This window comes from Apis florea, unplaced genomic scaffold (assembly GCF_048593485.1).
Source record: "Apis florea isolate Af1SG1 unplaced genomic scaffold, ASM4859348v1 contig_1789_pilon, whole genome shotgun sequence".
NCBI lineage: Eukaryota > Metazoa > Arthropoda > Insecta > Hymenoptera > Apidae > Apis > Apis florea.
The window spans coordinates 2,320,522-2,343,047 of NW_028256481.1; the positions used below are offsets into that span (position 1 = coordinate 2,320,522).

The 22,526-nt window shown below is 22.8% G+C and overlaps 1 protein-coding gene and 1 long non-coding RNA gene across 2 annotated transcripts in view; both read right to left on the reverse strand.

Annotated features, from left to right (window-relative positions):
• hh (hedgehog signaling protein) overlaps positions 1-3,533 on the reverse strand; it is a 147,971-nt gene extending 144,438 nt beyond the window's left edge. The window contains exon 1 of the mRNA XM_012487459.3: positions 2,129-3,533. Within this exon, the coding sequence (XP_012342913.1) occupies positions 2,129-2,512 (384 nt within the window). The 5' untranslated portion in view covers positions 2,513-3,533. The remainder of the gene's footprint in view (positions 1-2,128) is intronic.
• A 15,113-nt stretch (positions 3,534-18,646) lies between these two features.
• LOC147658683 (uncharacterized) lies at positions 18,647-20,921 on the reverse strand. Its single transcript, XR_015292751.1, has 2 exons — positions 20,817-20,921; positions 18,647-19,115 (listed from the first exon to the last, which is right to left on the reverse strand). It is a non-coding gene; the product is annotated as an uncharacterized LOC147658683 (long non-coding RNA).
• Positions 20,922-22,526: the final 1,605 nt, after the last annotated feature.

Genomic DNA, 22,526 nt, shown 5'->3' on the forward strand with positions numbered 1-22,526 from the left:
TTGATAAAACTATTATAAAATAATACCATAACACTATAAAATAATAAATTATATAAATATATAGGATAGGAGTAATTTCTCACACAACATGTTGTCTAAATATTAATATGAGTCAATACATGGAGAAACTATGAGAGTTTAAAAGAAGCGCCACTGATCTTAGTCGTCAAAACGCGCAACGAAATCGGCAGATCGATGGGAATCGACGATACCAAAGCTGAAATAGCTCGTCGCGATGATTCACCGACGGGCTCCTTCAAGGACGACAATCTTTATCGTGGCCTGACACACGACACATATTATCGGCGATCACTACGGCGAATACACCCTCAACGAGAAATGACGAATCCCTCGAGTCGGTTATCGAGTTATCACCGGGATTTGCGGTTCGTTTCTTTCGTTGAGCAAGAGATAATCGTGAAATACAGTAATGCACGCTTAACTTGACAAGATCGAATCCATGGTGCATCAGATAGAAATATAATAGACGGTCGGTTCAATTTAATATTAATGAACAATTTGATAACATTTATTTTACATCGAGTAAAATAAATGTTATCAAGTTCTTTGTGGAAAAATGAAAAAAATATTAATCGAAATGTAAGAACTTTGTTACATTTATCAGTATTATTATATTGAACGTTATATTGACATTATATCGATATTTTATTTATCTATTTTTAATTTTATATAAAAATTTGATATCCTTAATATCCAGTAAATTCTTATATCATAATACAAATTTTTATTTCATTAAATTTTATATAAAATTATTTAAATAAAAATTTTTATTTTTATTTTATTAATCGTGGAATACCATTTTCTAACACTTTCGAAAATAGATAAATAGATAACGAAAATAAATAAATTATATTGTTTATTTGAATAATTTCAGCAAATATTTTTCCTATTTTAAAAAAAACTGAAGTTTAATTTAGAAATATAATAATTTGATTTTTGTGCGTTTTCTAATTTTTAAAATATTAATCGATTGTTTAATATATGAAGAGAACGATAATTGAACATTTATTCTGAATATTGTGTGAATCTTAAATTAAAAGTGATAAGAATCAAGTAAAAATGAAAAAATAGATAATCTTTCAGGAATGATGAGAGGCTCTTTGTTAAACTTTTATTTAATTAAGTATGCATTAATTTAATTATATTTTCAAGTAAATCAATTTTAGAAATTTTCAAAAATATTCTTTTTAATTTTTTTCAAATTTTTAATGAATTATTATTTAATATATACTAAATTATATATGTTACATGTATTAAATACTATTCATAATAATTAATTTCTAATATTTTTGAAAACTTATTTTAACAACAAAATATTTTTCTCAACTTGTTTTAAATTTTTGTAATGTATATTAATATGCACCTATTATTATTAAATTGTTGATGATTATCCTTTAACAATCGTAAATCAACATTATAGTTATTTTTATCTTTTAGAACAAAGGCAAATTGTACGGATATCTTTTAATACAACGAAATTTAAGTTGTTTAACTTTAACGAAATTCATATTGAAAATCGTAAAGTTCAATGTTAATTCAGGATTCCTTTCAATAAAATTTAAGAATTTATTTTATAATAAAAAACCTTGTAAAAATTAAAAAAAAACTAATTGTAATCTACAAGTTTCAAATTTTAAATTGATGTCATTTCATTATTGTATTGTAATAACAGAACAACTTCGATCATTAATTTCGAATATTGTTCTATAATGATATATAAGTATAAAAATAAAAAATATTTTTCTAACAGATTTCAGCCATGAAAACAGAATATTCTACATGGTACTTTAATTATTTTCTCGAGAACACTCGCTGATAACAATATTTGTCACAGATAATTCAACAACGAACGACGTATGTATTCGTACAATCGCAATCGATTCTTGAAAGAAGCTCTCTAAGCTCCACGATGAAGCATAGACGGTACCGATTAACCGTCAGAACGCGTGAGAATACGGTTATTCACCGCGTCTCATGAGCTTCGCCTTTCAAACGCGTAACAGTATACTCGAGCAAAAGGTGTAACTCTTCGAAACTGTAAACGTAAAACTACAAGAAGCACGCGTAACAAACAAGCATATTAATCAATGTTTGGACGTTCGTTCACCTGTGTCATCAGTCGATCCGCTCCTGTACCCTCCTCGTCCTTGAAGATGATATCGGCGTTGTAGTTAGGCACGAGATCTCTGAACCTGGAATCGTGCCTGGAAACACGTCCCTCGCTGAGCCCGCTAGCCGGCAACGTGTTCTCGCTAACATTGGGCACATGTTGCTTGAACACCAAAGGTGTAAGTTTCCTCAAACCTGGACGTCGTCCGCCACCCCTGCCTGGTCCACAAGCCAGGACGAGGGCACCGTTGTCCAGTACCGGTAGCCAGAGGCCGAGTATCAACAGGAACACCTGGAGCAGCGAGGGTGTCGCGCCTCGCCTCCTAACCGCGCAATGATGGCTCGCCTGAAGGCCGCGACGACGATGATGATGGTGCACCATAATCACGTGGCTCTGCCTCGAAGACGACCCTGTTCGGTCACTGGTTCCTCGTGCACCTCTTTCACGAACACTTGGATGGGTACCACCGAGTTCTCGCCACCACCACCGCCGCCGGCGATCCTCCTCCTCCACAACTGAACAACGAAGACCTAAACAATGACGGTGAAAACGACAGGTTTGACGAGGAGCTGCCGGTCCTTCTTTTCCTCCTCTTGCCACTGACCTCACTCACGCTTAACCATAACCAGGGCATCACACACCCTCCCTGCACGCACTCTTATCACCGTTGTGACCGTCGTAGCTACGTCTAATCACCACCCGCGAGAACCAAAACAATCCGAAAAATTTCTAATCGAATGATAGTAAAATTGATCCGACACCGAAACCGTTTGTCACTTTTAACGAGAGTCTCCTTTGGAGGGAGATTCTCTCTCACTGTTCCGTTTTCTTTTCTCTTTCTATCCTTTCCTTCTTTTTCACGCTTGTCGCGTATCCGCAATTTCGTTATCGACAATAATAATACCCGTTTCAATAAGTCTCGCACGATCGAAAATAGAGCGTTTCTCTATTGTTTATCTTTCTGAATCGTTTTCATCATATTCATTACAAACCTATGGGAACCATCACCCAATACTAATAATATTTCGTCGAAAATCGTCCGACCGCGTTTTCCAAGATCGAAACCGCGCGCAATCGATCCGATCGATAACGATAGTAACGGCGACAATAATAACGGCGTGGAACTGTGTGAAATCGAGTATTACGATTATTATCAACCGCTTTGCGCGGATGTGTACACCCGAATTGATCCGACTCACTTGACCGAACTCGATATCCGAGCACCAGTCCGGAAGCTCTGTGGCGCACGTTTTCCGGACGAGCCGGTGGTGGGAAATGCGGGATGGGTTTCGGTGAGTACCCTGCGTTCTTCCTTCGCCCTGGTCTCCTGGGCACCAGGGTGCCCCTCTTCCTGCCCCCACCAACCCGGCCAACGGCCGGCCGGGCCGCTGCCGCTGATTCCAGCTAGCTGCTGGCCCCCGTGGGGCTCTCACGGCCTCCGAGACGTGGTGGTGGACAATCCTGCTCCCCACCACTTCAGGCCCTTCTACTGCGCTGCGCGATGACGTCACCGGGCCCCTCGACGCTCCATTGGTCGGGGCGGGGCGTGCGCGAGGCGAACGAAGACAGGTGCACCGCGGCAAACGGAGATAGAACCGAAGGGACAGAGATCGATAGAGCAGAGAGTGGACGAGAAGGGAGAAGATGAGAGCTCTTTTCAGAGCTTTCTCCTCGTTCGATTCGGTTTGATCGCCGCAGCTTATCTTCTCTCTCGAATCTTTCCGTTTCTTCGGCTTCTTTGCCACGAGCAGCCTCCTTGTCTCTCTTCCTTTTACGTAGAAGATTCTCCCTTTCCCTTCTGCCGCGTTCGATTGATCCTTTCTTTTCGTCCTTTTCGTTGTCGTCGTTGTCGTCGCAACAACGTTCTACCTTGTTACTCGCCTCTCCTTCTCTCCTCAAAAAGGCTTCCCCGTTGCTCCGCGCGTTGCTCGCCACACCGTCGCCTTCTTCTTTTTCTTTTTCTTCTTCTTCTTCTTCTTCTCCTTCTTCTTCTTCTTCTTCTTCTTGAGCTTCACAGAGGGACTCTACGCTCCAAGAAAGTACCGCAGCATTGTGTCGAGATTCTCAATGACCGTGTATCTCTCTACCCCCATTAAACAGTGTACACCTCGAGGTAAGGTAGGTCGACCTTCACTTCTTTACCACCCGTCAGTTTCGTTCTTCTTTATGATTTTCGTCGTTTCCAAGATCTTTCTCTCGCCTCCCTTCTCCTTTCTCTGCCACTTACTCGATTACCGCTTTTGTCGCATTCCTACGCCGTGTCAGCAGACTCCCAGGGCCTTATTAAAGCAATTCTCGAATCCTTTCGTTCCATGGCGATGCGTTTGACTCTCCGTCCATTTCTCCGATCTTCAAAGATCAAGATTAAGATAAATTGTCTTTTTTATTTCGAGACGAAATTCGGATGCCGTTATCATGGATCGAGATACGATATATACATGGATGATTCGATTCGAACACTGCGAAGGAATATCATTGATTTTATAAGCACTACGATCATCGGTCGTACACTGGTAATTGCTTGCAAATTTATTCACGTAAAATCACGCGAGATTAGTTAACCATGTTGTTTTAATAATCCGACGGTGCCGGGTCATTTTCAATCCACTTTTAATATTATAAAATATTATATTATAAATTCAAACATTATGAAATAAAGTTTAAGATCTTATTATCTCTAAATAAATTGTATAAATATATTTGAAAAATATATATTTATAATTTATTTACAAATTAAAATTACAATTGACCCGATATCGACGGTGAATTGTTAATTTTGTTTTTAAAAATAAATTAAAAATAAATTTATTGATAGTTTTGAGAAAATTTATTGATTTTTGTAAACATTAAAATTATTTTACTTTATTTTATTTTATCTGAGATTTTTTTGAGATTTCAAAATTCTCGAAAATTTTTTTTCTTAAAATGTTAAGAATTAAAATTTTAATTATAATAATGAATTTTAGGATTCTGATTTTTAAGATTTTTCAAACTTAGATTCAAAATCAATCAATAAACAATATTTATTTAATTTTTATTTATAAAAGTTATTTTTAATTTTTATTTTTATATTTTATTTCATTTTTTTTTTTTCTATATAAAAGTATAATCTTAATAAGTTAATGAAATCATATCAATTAAAATAAAGTTTTATTGAATACACATTCAAATAGCTTGTTATTAATAAAAATAAATAAAAATAAGAAATATTGTCACAAAATTTTTATATGCTAATTATTCTTTTGGATTTAAGTCTTTCAGATTCCGAAAATAATAAAAAGTTTCTACATTTTAAAAATTGATATTTTTTAATTTTGAAGAATTTCAAGATTTAAAAATTTTTATATATTCCATTTATAGATTTTATTTTATCAATAGATTTCTTATAAATTTCTTGTAAATTTAGCTTTTAAAATTTTTATTCATTTGTAGATTTAAAGAAAATCTTAAATCTAACTTAGTTATCGTTATTTGATATTAATTATTTTCAATTTATCAACTGTAAATCCAGAATTTTATTATAAAAATCTATAATTAAAATCTTATAAATTAAATGCTATGACTTTCCAACATATATACAAGAATAAATTAAATAATTTTTAAAATATTTATTGTTAATATTTAGTAATATTTTGCAAGTTTAAACAAGATTAAAATAATTCGGTAATTTTTAATAGAATATGTTATATTAATATTATATTATATTTAATATCGAAATATTAGAAAAGTCAAAACTGAGAAATTATTCGAAACTTAAAAAACTTTTCAATTTTTCGAACATCAAAATTTTTTGCTAATTTTGTGATTCGAAATTATCAAAATTTGAGAAAAGAAAAAAAATAAAAAATATTAATTTAATTTTTACTTAGAAAGTTTCTTTACAAAAAGAATAACTATTAATACTATTCATTTATATTATATTTATAATATATATTTATAATATATGTATTTATTTTATTTATTATAATTTTTTTCTTTAATTTGTAGAATTTCAGAAATTAAAATTTATTAAAGAGATGAATTTATTATATAGATTTATTAAATAGAAAGATTTTGAATAAAAAAAAAATAATAAAATAAAAATATTCTAAATTTCGAAAATTTTAAAAATTTCGAAATCTTATAAAATTTCAAATTCAAATTTTATAAATCTAAAAAATAAATTTCCATTCATCCCTAGTTTTATTTAATCTTAATCGATTTGCAAGAAATAAGTATAATTTGATTTTTTAAACATGAAACAAATAAACAAATAAAATTTAGTAATTGTAAAAAATAATTTTAAAAATAATTGGAAAATAAATAATAAAATTTACAATGTCGAATATTTGTACGCAATACGAGTAACCGCCGAACGTTTGTCATGCATTTATACTTTATACAATGTAACACTTTCTTAAGGCCAACTTTTCTTTCAAATATTTCTAAAATATGCATACTTGTCATAGCATCGGCAGACGAGATTCCAACAATCGCAGGAGATTCAACGGTGTCTTTGAACTTCTTCCTTTAATGTTTTTGAACATTGAAATTGAAATTGACATTTATTTTAAAAATATATTGAAATTAAACTAACTTTATTAGTCCATTAAGTTTATATAGTCCATGTAAATATTATTTTAGGAAATTAAAATATAAAAATATTTTTAAATATTAATATAATTAAATATTAAGAGGAATATGCAGAATAATAAACTTAAAATTTTCATTTTTAAATCGTACTTTTTAAAAGCATTTATGTTGCTTCAAATTTTATTAATAAGGTTTTTTTTTTTAATTCTTTTTGAAGTAAAGTAAAAAGTTTTAAAATTTACTATCTATATTCTATGAGTAAAAAAAAAAAACAAATACAAAAACATTATTGTATTAAAATGTTATAAAAAAATATTAACTATTATTATATATAATATAATATAATATAATATATATATATATATATATATATATTAATTACATTAGAATATTTTAACAAAAAGAAAATAATAATGAATTAATTTCTTGCTTAATATTATATAATATATATAAATGAATTTTTTTCATTATTATATAGATACAGTTTCATTACAAATTGCATTAAATATAGTGATTTAAGGAAGTAAATATAATCTTTACATAAACGTATTGACAATATATTCTTATCCCACATCAGAAAACAAATCGAATTATCATTGTATTTTGTATTTTATAATTTTTGTATAAAATATATTTTTGTAAAAATAATTTTTGTAAAAAATATTTTTTTATGCAACATTTTTTTTTTATTTTTATTCATTAAATATATTAGTGATCTTTTTTATAGAAATATTTGAGACACTATATTTATATTGTTTTACAAAGTTATGCATAGTAAAACTATATATATATATATATATAAATAGTAATATGAAAAATAATGAAGAGAAATAAAATGAAAATAGAAATGAAATAAACGAAATTAAGAATTAAATTAAGACAATAATTACAGATCAATAAATAAAAACTTATTTTTCATAATATATATTTGAATGTTATATGTTAATTTAAGCAAGTGATTTAATTGGTTTGCAAGTATTGAAGATATTTAAAAGAAATATCTTCAATGTTAAGATTGAAAATAAGGAATCTTACATAATACAAGGAATCTTGAAAATACATAATTGAGATTCGTTTCAAGAAATGCAGATTTTGCTTTATTTAATCATTCTTTTATTTTATATAGCAATAAAAATAAAAAAAAATCAGATAATTTAGTAAAACTTACTTTAGTAAAAGAATTATTATTTCTCAATTTAGTAAAGTAAAATGTATTCAGATTTATTATAGATTTAATATAGTTCTAATAAAATTACTATTCATCTATTTTGAAACTGTTTTATAATATCAAAACAAACAGTTATATATGTTCATTATTTATCATCACTACTAATTAGATTCGTACATTATAATATCATTTAATGATAAATAATTTAAATGTTTATTATTATCATATTATTAAATATTATTATATATTTTATCATTATATATTATTAAATATTTATTATTAATATCTATAGTTTATTTTTTATTTTTAATACATCATACGTTGTCTATGAAATATTAAAAAAATTCTTCCTCAAAATTTAATAACTTTCAACTTTCGGCTTATATTCGATATAATATATACATATATCATACAAGTATGTACGTGCTGTCTCGGATCCGAAATATACACAATGAACGTGTCAATCATTGAAAACAAAGTTTCAAATATCCATTGAAAATTATGTTTCGAAATATATATATATATATATATATATATATATATATATTCATTTATTTTAAATGTACCGTCTACTGTAAAACATCATGAAACCATAAAATCGTATATAATATTTCTATGTAATATTTCACATCATAGATATTTATTTATTTTTTCTAATTCTCAAAAATTTCCTATTAATCATTTTCTCAAAGCTAACAATAAATGATATATTATGCACCTCAGATTTTTCCATATTAACTTTATTAATTAGGTTATATCATTCTACAGATAAGAGTAAATGTCAATAAGATTAAAATGTCACATAAGAAGAAGTCTATAGTGCTTTATTAAAAGATATCGAAAATATAGGAAATTATACAAAACGATGGTATTACTTCTCTTAGGGAATTCAATAGAAGGCGAGACAAGATATGTAATATTTATTTTATCTTGACATAGATACATGTACTTATATTCATGTACTGATTCATTACAATAGCAAATTATATTACAAATTTGAAGTGACGTATAAGAATCGTACATAAAGGAATTAAACGAAACTAAATTACGATAAAACAAAATGAAATTACGATAAATTCAATAATACATTAATATCAGATATATATTCATAAAGACGAGCAATAATTTAAAGTAAAAATATAGATATACATTTTATACTTTTAATATCTCTAACATTTTAACGAAATATTCATAGATATTATGTTATATGACATTTTCTTACATTTTAATCTTTTTTTTTATTTTTGTCTTCTTCTTATTTTATTATTTATTTTTATCCTGTTTATTTATATATCTAAAATCTTATTTTTATCTGTAAAACTTATTGATAAAGTTTTTTATTGAAAAATTTGAAACACTATTATATTTACAATTTTAAAAATATCCTAAAAATGTAATAAAAACTTTTCGAATATAAATATGAAATATTTAATTTCTAAAATATGATTTTTCACTGTGTATTCTATTTTCATTTGAAATAATTAAAATATCATTGTAGAATAAAACAATATAAATATAATAAAATAAACAATATTAAAAATTGAAATTGAATTAGTTTTTCTTATCAATTTATTATATAATTTTCTATAAAATATAATAATATAATAATAATATAATAAAAATATAATAAAATAATATAATAACTTAACTGATATGATTTTGGCACTTTCAGTTAATATGGAATTATTATCTTCATTAATTTTTGATATTATTTTCATGAAATAAGTCTCCACGTTATCTTTCTTTTTTTCTATTTTATTTTTATTCAATATTCCTCATTATTAATTTCAGTGATAAGTTTCAATTTCCAGCGCATCTATAATATTTACACCGCATATTTGACAGGAGCCGATTTTGCATCAATCAAAGTAAGTATTATTGTATATTGAATATCTATTTTAGTCATATATTCTTCAGATTAATTATATTTATTCCAAGTTAAGTTAAATTGAAAACTTTACAATAAATAGGGCAGATTCATTAAAAACTTCAGAGAAATAAAAAAAAATTAATTAAAATTACTATTTTAACATAATACTAGAAAAAAAATATTAATTAAAAAAATATATTTTTCAATAAGTAATTATTAATAAATTTATTAAATTAATTGATAAATCTTCATTTTAATTTTTAAATTTATTATTTTTTATTTATAAAAATAATAATTAATAAACAATAAATAATAAAAGATAATAATAATAAATAAAGATATTGATTCAAATGCATATCTATATTTTTATTGCATAAGATAATAATGATCTCTATCCTTATTGTATAAAACAATTAGAAATCTAGCAATTAAAAAATAATAATAATAATAAAAAATAATAAATCGTTCATTTTTTGTTATATGCATTACATAATATAAATTTTTTTTTAAATACGTCTAAAAATATAAAAAAAATCTTGTAAAAAAATTCGTATAAGATTTAATTTGCAACAAAATGTAAAACTTGCAAACTGAAACAAACAAAACACTTATAAAAAGCAATTTAAAATATAGAAATACATCCAATAAAAATATTTTATTTAATATATATATATAAAGAAATTAATTTAAAAAAATAAAATAAATAATATTAGAATTGTATAAAACATATTTTTAAAAGTAAGAAAATATATAAACGATACCAAGTAAACATAAATAAAACGTGATAAAAGTCATTATAAAAATCATTATACAAAAATAGACTTAGATATGTATTATAAGTAATAATTCAACAATTATCAAAAAATGAGTATCCGTAAGGTTTTCAATTTAACTTAACGTAGAAAGAAATGGCAATACGCGACCATAATCATAAAGGTATCGAATCTCCCGCCATTGAACATACCTGGAACATACCTGATATGATCGCGATGATATCAACACTGGAACGTCGAATAATAATTTAATGATGAGAAATGCGAACTATAGGCACACGAATGGAACGTCACCAGCCACAGCTATGAGCCAACTGATATGAAAGTCGAAGTCTAGCAAAGGACGAGGAGGGGAGGAGACGGCCTACCAAAGTGTTCGGTTTACTGATAATAAACATCTTTTGTGAATAAGTGGCCGCCCCACCAAACCGTTTCAACGGCAATCTATCATTGACACATTCGAATTTACATTGGTATATACCAAATCCTTGGAATTCCGATAATAACTTGGAATTTTCGTGGTTTATCAAGAAAAGATCATTTTTAAAACGAAATAGAAAAAAATAGATTTGAATGTATGTCAATTAGAAATTTTTTCTTAATAATTATTATATAATCATATTTAATAAATAGAGAGATTATGAAAACTTTCTTTTTAAATTAAGAGAATAAAACGATTTTTTGGGAAAAGATTTTTTGATATTTAATTTGTTTAATATAGAACATTGGAGCTGTCAATTGTGATTGGAAGATTTTAAAAATTGTGAATTAATAATATTAACAGTGAAGTGAATTACTATTTTTATTACAAAATTACATGTTAATAATTTATAAAAAAAAATTAAAAATAAATATCACATAAAAAATGATTTAAAAAAAATTGAAAAATTAATTCAATGTATAGCAAATATAAAACCTTATTACAATTTGAATGAAGATGTATTCAAAACTTCTAAATTCAAATTTCAAGTTTTCGAGTTTTAAAACTTTTTGGTTTTGTGATTCGAAACTCTTGAAATTAAAATAAATATTAATTGATATATATAATTGAATTTTTTTCGTTTATTTTTTACTTTAATTGGTATGATTTCATTTATTTTAATCATAGAAAAAAATTAAAATAATAAATTTAACTTTACGAAAATTTTACTTTACTTATAAGTTTTAATATTATTTTTTTATAAGTTTTAGTATTATTTAAGTATTATAAATTTACAAACTACTTACAAAATTTAAAAAATTAATTTTTAGAATTTGTAAATATGTTAAAATTTTTATTTAGCATCAAAATTTTTTTGAAAAAAAAAAAAGAAAAACATATGCATTTTAAGTTTCGAAAATTTCGAAAATTCAAATCTGATAAAATTTTGGATTTAAGTTTTGTGGATCAAAGGTGAAATTTCAATCCATATCTATATGTAATTATAAATTGTAAATTAAATTATAATTGCTTTTCAATGTAAAAAAATTGATTGTAAAAAATTTAATATAATGATAAGATAAGATTTCAATTTTAAAATAAAAATAAAAATCATATTTTCTCGATTTTTAAATTTGCAACTAGAATTTCTATAAAAAATATTTAATCTAACAGAAATGGATAGGAATATTCAGAAATGAAAATATTTAATTATAAAATAAACGATAATTTCTTTAATGATTAACGCTATAATATTTTACATAAATAAAATTACCGATCGTCTTTAATTAATCCAATAGAATTTTAGAATTAATTCAATTATATCCAATAGAACTAGTTACTAATTGTAGAAGAAAAATCAAATGTACTTGTCTTTAAAAAATCAATGAATTTATTTAACTTGCAGATTTTACAGTTATTATACCAAATAAAATTTTTAACATTTCTACCGTGACTTTCTATCGAACCGAATAGATTCTTAACATTTTCCTTATATTACACAAGTCATAGAAAATGACTAAAATTCATAGATTAATTTTCTAATTTTAATTTGCAAATCATTATAATGTGTTATGCTCTTCTATTAGAACCTGTTTAAAGGTATTCCTTCTTTAAAGGAATGCTAAATGCTACTTGAAGAATAACGTTCGATCAAAAAAACTTTCTAAAAAGAAATGAAATTTCAGATATTTGATATTTGTTATGATCGAACAGTAATTTGAGCAGAATTCACAATAAAATTCTGTTTATATAAATCTCTCAGGGAACAAATGTTCATATAATCAGATTTTTCATAAAATAAGATCATTATTTTGATCAGTTGTGATTTTTTGTTTGATTAATAGAAATTCAATATAATAATATATTAATTTAGAAATTTAGAAATGATTTTGCAAAGATAATAATTATTTTATGCTTAATGAATTAATTTTTGTATTTGATATTATTAATATTAATATTAAAGTTTATAACTATTATGTTTATGTATATTTATGTTTATAACTAAAATGATGAATAATAATTAGGATAATAAAAGCTGTAATACGGAAGATCAGGCAATGTAAATTATGTAAAATTTTGTTTATACATCTAAATGGAACTGATATAAACAGATTTCTATTGCAATAATAATTTATGAAATATATTAAAAATATTCCAATTCGACATCAAATAATTCTCGTGTAATATTTATATAATATTTAATATTTATATAAAATATTTATATAATGTTTAAATAATAATAATATACAATAATATAATATATAATAACATATAATAATATATATAATATAATATATAATAATAATGTAATTCTAATATAAAACAATGTGGTTCATTGTTCTACATTTTATAAATTTATTTTCTACATTTTATAACAGTTTTGTTACTCAAAAAATTATAATATATATTGTTTTTGTTTTGCTTTTTTGTTGAATAAAATTTTCAAAATTAATTTTTTTTTTTATGAGAAATAAAATATATATTTTACTTTTAAAAAAATTGTTTTTGAAATTCAAGTTTTTTTTTTTTTAATATTTAACGAGATTTCTGTAATGCAATTTTTATACGATATTTTTGTGGAATCTCATTTCCTTTTTGTTATAGAAACTTTACTCATTATTATCATATAAAATCTTTAAATATTTTAAATTAATCATAAAAATCACGAAAAATAATTTGAAAATTCTATATACATATTCTTTGATTTTTAAATGAAATAATATAATTTTTAATATATTTCAATCAATACATTTCAAAAGAACTATTTTTTACAAAAGAACTATTTATATGGAAAAATTTATTTAAAAGATATTTCAATTTAAATTTTCATAAAACAAAAAGAAAAAATGCTACAATGCCAATGCATATTCTAAATAATTTCAATTTAAAATATGAATTTCAAATTAAAATATGAATAGAATGCGATATAAAATAAACTTTTTCAATATATAAATTAATTTTTTTAGATAAATGATAAATTTTTTAGATCAATTCATCAAAAAAACATCTAGAAAAAAACTTGTTATATAAGATGATCAAATTATTTTTATTACAATAAAAATAAAAAATTTAATGAAAAGTCAAAACAATTTCATTGAAATCAACGATTCGTTATCAGCAAAATATTAAAATGAGCTTCAAATATATTAAATGATTTCGAGAAGTATATATTTTAGCGTAATTAATTTTTTTATAAATCAGTGCTTAAAAATTATATGAAAATTATTTTTGATTTTTAAATGGGATCATATAATTTTTAATTATAACATTAATCACACAACTCTTATTTTTTACGAAAAAGTTATTTATATTGAAAATTTTATTTGAGAGATATATTAATTTGAATTTTGTAAAAATTGATGTGCAAAACATAAATTATATAAGTACAAAACATAAATCATGACTAAATATATTGCTTTGCATGTTCCTTATATTTTATATAATAAGTTTTATAAAATTCAAAAATATTTAATACTTTTTTATAAAAAATACCGAGCTGTTGTTTATATAACGAATGCATTAAAAAATATATATGCATTAAAAAATATGTATAATAAATATATTAAAGAAAAATAAAGTTAATCTTTACAAACTCAATTTTATAAAATATACCTATGAAAATATATCTTTTTAGGAATTCAAACTAATTGATCTAAAATATTTTTTGATATTACAATAAAACAATATACAAAAATAAATGAGATATTCCAAATAATACAAAGAAATCAAGTGAATCACAATATATTATAATATGTAAATTATGATGAGATAAATAAACATAATAAAATTATTGATATTTCTCAAAAATATATAATGTTTTATATTGTATTTTATTGTTTGATATATATTTTAATGCTTATATATTTTAATGATTACATTGTTAAGTTGAAAATTTTGTTCATTCTTTTTTCTTTTAATATATCATTTAATTGGAATTTACAGTTTTTTTAAATTTTTTATATTTTATATGTATATTTATTACATTACATATTTTATTTTAATATAATATATATATATTAAATTAATTAAATCCACAGTTGTGTGTATCCTTTTTTTTCTTTTTTTTTTAAGATTTTTTTTTCCAGAAATTTTATCACCACATTATAGATATATTTTCTACATATTAATTGAATTTTAATACATTTTAACTCCATAAAAATCCACAATTTAGTAATTAATACAATAACTTTTAAATATAAAATCATTTATAAAAATCTAATAACAATCTAAATTTGAAATTTTCTAATACCATCTTGTTTTTAATAATATTAAATAACCAAGAACATTCTGTTATTTTTTTTATGATAAAATGATGAAATAAGTGCATATATTTATAAACAAGCAATGTTTTTTACAGACAAATACAAATAATTGAAATGATTTTGAATAAAATTCACAATTGAATGTAATAAATTACACTTACAATTATGTACTTCTTTATATACATATTTTATTCAATTATATTCAAAATAATTTCTTATTCAATTCTAGAAAATTATTATAAATTAAAATATTATATTTAGGAAAATTTTTTATTTAATTCTGATCTTTCGATTTTCATTCTTGAAATTTTCAAACTATTATACATATCTATAAGTTATTGATATATACATAGAATAATTTTGAAAGATTGATTCTAGAAATCAAAATAAATACAAAAATTCATACAGAATATTATTATTCTATATACAGAAATATTAATTAAAACTTTATTATATTATAGATAATTTTATGTCAGATGAATTAAGATAAAAATGAAATGAGATAATTTTGTTATATTATTTATCTAATGCAAATTTCAAATAGTTACAATTTAATAAATAATCGATATTCTTATGTAGCAACTTTTTTTTTGTAACAAATTTTTATTTTGATCTTTAGAATTCATTCTTCCAAGATTTTTCATAAATATATTAATATTTTATATATAATTCTTCTTTAAATATCGATAATAATTAACGATAATAATTAAAATTAATAAATTAGTCTCATAATCATTCTCATAATCAGTTTTAAAGAAAAATTTTTCACTTTCCAAAATTATGGTTTTTATAAAATGATATTTCTACAATCTTTTTCTTGTTGCACAATATTATTTATAATATTATATAATTTATAATCTCTTTCTTATTATTATTTTAATAAAAATAAAATTTATTTTAATTTTAACATTTCTTATATTTTTTTTCACCACAAAAAAACTTGATTACATATTAATCCAACGATTTAATGATTAATAAATAATGATATGAAAATTTGATATAATATGTATGTAATATAGCAAAAATATTTATTGTAAACGTTAATGTTACTGATTGTTAAAAACTTCATTTCTTTTTGTTTTTTTTATAATAAAATATAAATATATAAATAAATTAATAATATATAAATAATATCTATAATATTATTTTCAATAAAATAATATGATATAATATATATATACGTATAAATTAATATATAATGAAATACATTTTCCCAAAATCAAGACTTATTTTTATTACCATAAAAAAAACGATAAAATTCTCTTGGTTATTTGATATTTCATCTATTATTTCACAGAAAAAGTTTTTATAAAACTCTCTTTTTTCAAAAAAGATCACTATACCAAACAAAAACTTATCAACAAAACCTTCGCTCAGCAGCATTTCCAAAACATAATCCACTGGTAAGGGACAATCCGAAAGAATCGACCAACAACATCACCTAACAGTTTAAGGAGCCGAACAGCAAGCAAAGGCCAAGGCGACAGGCGAGTCAGAGATTAGTTTGGCTGACCTGCGTAGATAAAGACGACGTTCGCCAAACAAACCCCATCGTCGACCCACGTAACATGGAACCCGTAGAACGGAAAGCCTTGTTTTCGCGTCGAAGAAACATCGAGAATCTTAGATAGAATTTGAAACACTTTGAATCGCTTCGAATCTATATATAAAATATATCGAAAGAATAATGAGACTAATCTCTATTTCTGAAATATTATATATGTTATTTGCTATTTAAAATGTACAATTTATTATTCGAATAGGAAAACAAATTTTTTTAGATAAGAGAATATTGAGTTAATATAAATTTTTTTTAAATAAATTATTCTATTTTTTAAGAAAAATAATATCTTATTATCCATTATAATAAAATTGAGCTATCTAATTTATACGTATGAGTTAGTATATTATAGTATCTACATTTTTATTTTTCAGCATCTTTAAATTTCTTTTATTAAAAAATGCAATTTGAGGAATATATATACTTTATAAATTTTAATAATTTTCTATTTTTAATAATTTTATGTTTTATCGTTTTGTTTTTTCATGTCAGTGAATATAAATTTTAATATTATATTCTGTTGTCAATTCTTTCAACGCTTTCTAATTTCTTTTTAAATATTTTCAATTTAGATTCAATATATATTTTAAACTTATAAATTCGATGTCATTGTACATATGACAGCAATATATAATGTGAAATATCAATTGCAAATTAAATTTCTATATCTCTGTATATCTATATAATCTATTTTAATCAAATTTATTAATTTCATCATATTTATAAGTTCAATTCGATTGGAATAACATAAACAATTGCAATTGAGTTTTGCAGCATTCTCATCAAGATTAGGACTAATGCCTTTGCTGATATAACTTTCCAAATTGTTATTGATATGTTGCATAAATAGAATATAACATTATGTGATATATGAATTTTGCCAATTAAATTTATTTAAATCAATATATTTCTGTGGTTTCATAGTTTTTATAATTTCCTGACTTAAATTCATATAAATTTTTCTTTTCTTTTCAAAAAATCAAAAGAATTAATGAACAACATTTAAAGGATTGTAACTATTACATTAAAAACAGTTTCAATAAAAACGTTACATTATCATCAGAATTAAAAGCAATATATCTATTAGTATAATTTTCCAAAAGAATTATTTCGAACTATATGATATATATTTTTCATAAAGCGAACATTGTTGCAGTCTTATTACTTTTTTAGACATACGACAAAAAATTCAATATCATTTCAAATAATTTAATCCTGAAATTCTCTCTTAATAAGTCTTACAATTTATTTAGAAATCTTAACAGTTTTAAGAATCTTAAGATTTTCGATAATATTTCTTGTATAGTAAAATTGAATCTCGTATAGTAGAATTTCGTAAATATACAATATATTTTTTATAGTCTTCGAATTGTTTCAAAGTTGGAATTCAAATATCTGTTGAGACTTATTTCTTAAATTATAATTTAAGTTCGTATTAAGTAAAATAAAATGAGAATAGATGCAATGGATGTAATAGAGACAGTTTCGATCTATTTCTATTTCTCTTCTAACACAAATTTCAATTGCTTATAAATAAAAAAATAAATAAATAAAAAAATAAACTATAACCGGTATTGTTATATGCCAATTTTTATGTTTATTTTGATTCTTAAAATTTTCTAAAGAATCTTACATATAGATTAATATTCTCTACAAAAGAAATGTAATATAGTAATATAATAATTCGGAAAATACATGATATTCAAACTTTTAATAATTGGATTTAAATTATTAGAAATTTAAATAATATCTTTTTTCAAATAGCTCACAAATTATTTTAGATAAACGAAATCAATTTAAAAAAATCTTGAAAAAATTATTGCAATTATAATTTTGATTAATATTTTGCAAATATAATTATATATTATATATATTACATATAAAAATATATATATAATGATATATTTTTTTTATATTATTTATACATGTTTTGCATAAAAATTGTATAAAATTTACACTTTAGAATACATTGGAACGTGTCATGAATAGCGCTAATCCACGATAAAAGACAATAGTAACCATTATAAAAGTATTCAATACAAAAGAAATCGTGAGAAAAAACACGAGAATAGAATTATAAGCGAATAAAAGTATGAACGTCGCTCGTTAATGAAAGCGATGCCAAAATCGCTGAAATCTCTTCACGGTGGCAATAAGAGGTAACGAGTATTCACGATAGCTGTAAACATCTGTGGAACGCTACTCCGGAACATTTCATAATCCTGTTACGAGGCACTTTGACTTTTGTGGCGGGATACGGTGGCGGAAATAAAAGTGCGCTATTGAAAGCGCGAGAATAACGCGCTGTTGCCGCGATTCTCGAGAAATGTTCGATTTGAATTTCGCGGGATTAAATTCTTGATGTCCCAAGCGAGATCGATGATAAAATGAAAGGAAAAAATCAGAATTGTATAATTATTTTTTATGATAAAATAAATTTGCATCTAATTTTTGTAAATTTAGCATACAAAAATTATTTTATTTTACATTTATTTTATTTTACATTATTTTATATTATACATTTTTACATTATTTTATTTTACATTTTTTGCAATATTGCAAAAATTTTGAAATTTTTATTTTTTTTTAAGCATATTTTCAAAATATTTTAACTCTTATATTTATTACATTATCAATTATAATATTTTTTCCTTAGTGTTATATAATTGAACCAATAATAAAAATCTATTAGTAAAAACCAGGATTGAAAATTCCGATTTTGGAAAAACATAAAAAATTACTGAGAAATAATATATTTATTTTTTATTATATGATAATATATTTATCATTACTGATTAATGTATTACTAAATTTATTAAAATTTAGAATTTTAAGCTTATAATATATTATAGTATATTTAATATACTATAATAAGTTTTTTATTTATTTATTATTTGTTTGAGATTAAAACGATACTTCTTAGGTGGACCAATTTATCATCTTTTAATGAAACATTTCATTTTCTAATAAGATAAAACACAATGTTAATTTATTAATAATCAATAAGATATATACTTATAATAAATATTTGGAATAAAAACAATAATCTATTATTTTATTGAGATTTGCATCTACTTATGATAAAATAGTCATTAGAAACTTTAAACTTAATTTTAAACAAATAAAATTAAAATAAATCACATAAATTATAATTTAAACAAACATAAAATACCAGATTTGTGTTTCTTGTTAATTTATAATCAAGTCAGTTGCAAAATATTAATATTTGATCAAATATATAATAATATCAAATATATACTGATAAAAAATACATTAAAAATGGTGACTAATCGTGTTAATATATATAACTATATAGAAAGATGATGTTGTACTGTTTTGTTATGATAACAAAATATCTCAAAACAATAACATCTATGCAAATACAATTTCAAAGAATATTATATTATAATAATTTCGCTTATGCTGATTGTTATTATATTCATGAGATATCTTTGATGCATATCTATCATGTATTTTAAAGATGAAAATGAAAAAAAGAATTAAAATTTCGATTGTAACTTATTTATTATAAATAAGATTATAAATTTTTATGCAAAATTAAATTAAATAAAGATTTATTTGTCATATCATAATGGTTATTATATTTTGAGTATTTTATATTTTTTATCATATGCATTTTATATCTTTTTATATCTAAATTTTGCATAAATATCTGCAATATTAAATATATAGTTATAAAACATTTAAATTTGCAAGCTATATAAAGAACAAAATAGCGGTTGAAATGAAAATAGATTCATTTCATTCTATTTTTGTTTCATTTTATTTGATGTAAACTTCAATTGCTTCTAACATAATTAATAACCAACATTTTCGTATTTTTTCATATTTAAATAACTTTTATATTTAATTTAATTTTTCTCTAAAAATTAATTCTCTAAAGATTAAAATATATTAACATTTTGTACATTAGAGTAGAATAAATTCGCTATTTCAAAATGTTCTTAAATATCATTTGGTCCATAACAACGATAAAACAATCAATGATATTGATATTAAATAATTGAAATATAAAATAATGATCGAAAAATATTTACCAATTTTTCTGTCCTTATATTGTTCCTATATTTTTATGTTCTTATAATCACATGATTCTTTATTAAAAACTAAAATGGATTGATAATGAGTAATATGAACAATTCAAAAACAATTGAATAATAAATATAATTGAAAGTAAAATTCTATTTTTTTCATTCTAAAAATATAATCATCAAAAGTTTTTAATCTTGATCTTTCTTAAACTGAAGTTACATAAACATTGAAATGACAGACGCTTTTTGACGGACATTGTAGTCGTAGCATTGGTTTTATTTAATTTTACAAAAAATGAATAATAACAATATTTATTCGAATAACATATTCGATGCATATCGTAAAAATCGTCAATATTGTTAATGATGTTGGCTAGTCAATATTGTTAAGATATCACTTATATGACTGATTATATATAAAATAATATAATGAAACACATTGCAATATCCATTGTAATATCAATCATTTCAATGCTTGTAATCTTGTTAAAACATTCTATTATATCATTTGTTATAATATTCTATTTTATATAATGTAATAGATAAAATCTATTATTCAAATAATACTATAACAATACTTTTCTGTTTGTATTTTCTAATATCAAAATAAATGTCCTTTCTATAATATTTTGTTATCCAAAAATTTTTTCATTCAAATTATCATGTATTAAATCAGATTCTTTGATGTTTTAAAATAATTTTGTAAAATAGCATTCATAATATTTAATTGATATAATATTTTTTTATTTATTTTTCAAATTTAGTACAAATTACTTCATCCAAAATTATTTTTATATAGTAAGAAATATTATTTGTTAAGAAAAAAAAAGTAAATTATTGAATAAAAATTTATAAAATTAAAGAAAAGAAAGAATAGATTTTAAGCAAATGACTTACATATCTAAAGATTTACTGAATAACTTTAATTTTTAATAACTTAATATTTATTATGGAAAACAAAGGATTAAAAGAATTTAATTTCTATATTTCAGTTATAATTCCAGTTATCTAGAATTTTATAATTACATACGAATATTTTCAAAAATTAATTTTATAAATATTTAAAATTATACTTAGATTATTGATCAATTTTATCAAATAATAAATATTAAATAATAAATTTAAATAAATAATAAGCAATTTAATGTAAAATGATTTTTATAAATAAAATAATTTTATAATTTTCAATTTATTTCACTAAAGAATTTTTCGACTTGTCATCGCTATTGAATATGGCATAAAATGATTATTTGAATGAAATATATTATTGAAATTAATCTTTTTATGGAAAATTTCTTTTATAAAATTAACTTTTGATAATTATCATTAATTTATAAAAAATTACTTAACTCTTGGAAGCAAATATTTATAATTTTTAAAAGTATAAAAAAGTATAAATAATCTTAATTTGTTATAAATAATATATATTAATAATATTGTTGCATTAAACAAATAAAATTATAAAAAATTGAAAGAATTATAAATTTTACAAATTTTTACATAAGAAAGTTTGTTTTAAAATTAATTTTAGAATTTTTTGATTTCTCTAGAACATAAAATTCTCATATACAAAAAATTTTTTCCGTTTTAACTTATTATTTTCATAAAGAATCATTATGTTTATTATCAAAAAGACATTTATATTTTATATTTTTAAATAACATCATATATTAATTAAATATTTCGTGACACATTTTAACAAAGATTTTACCAAAA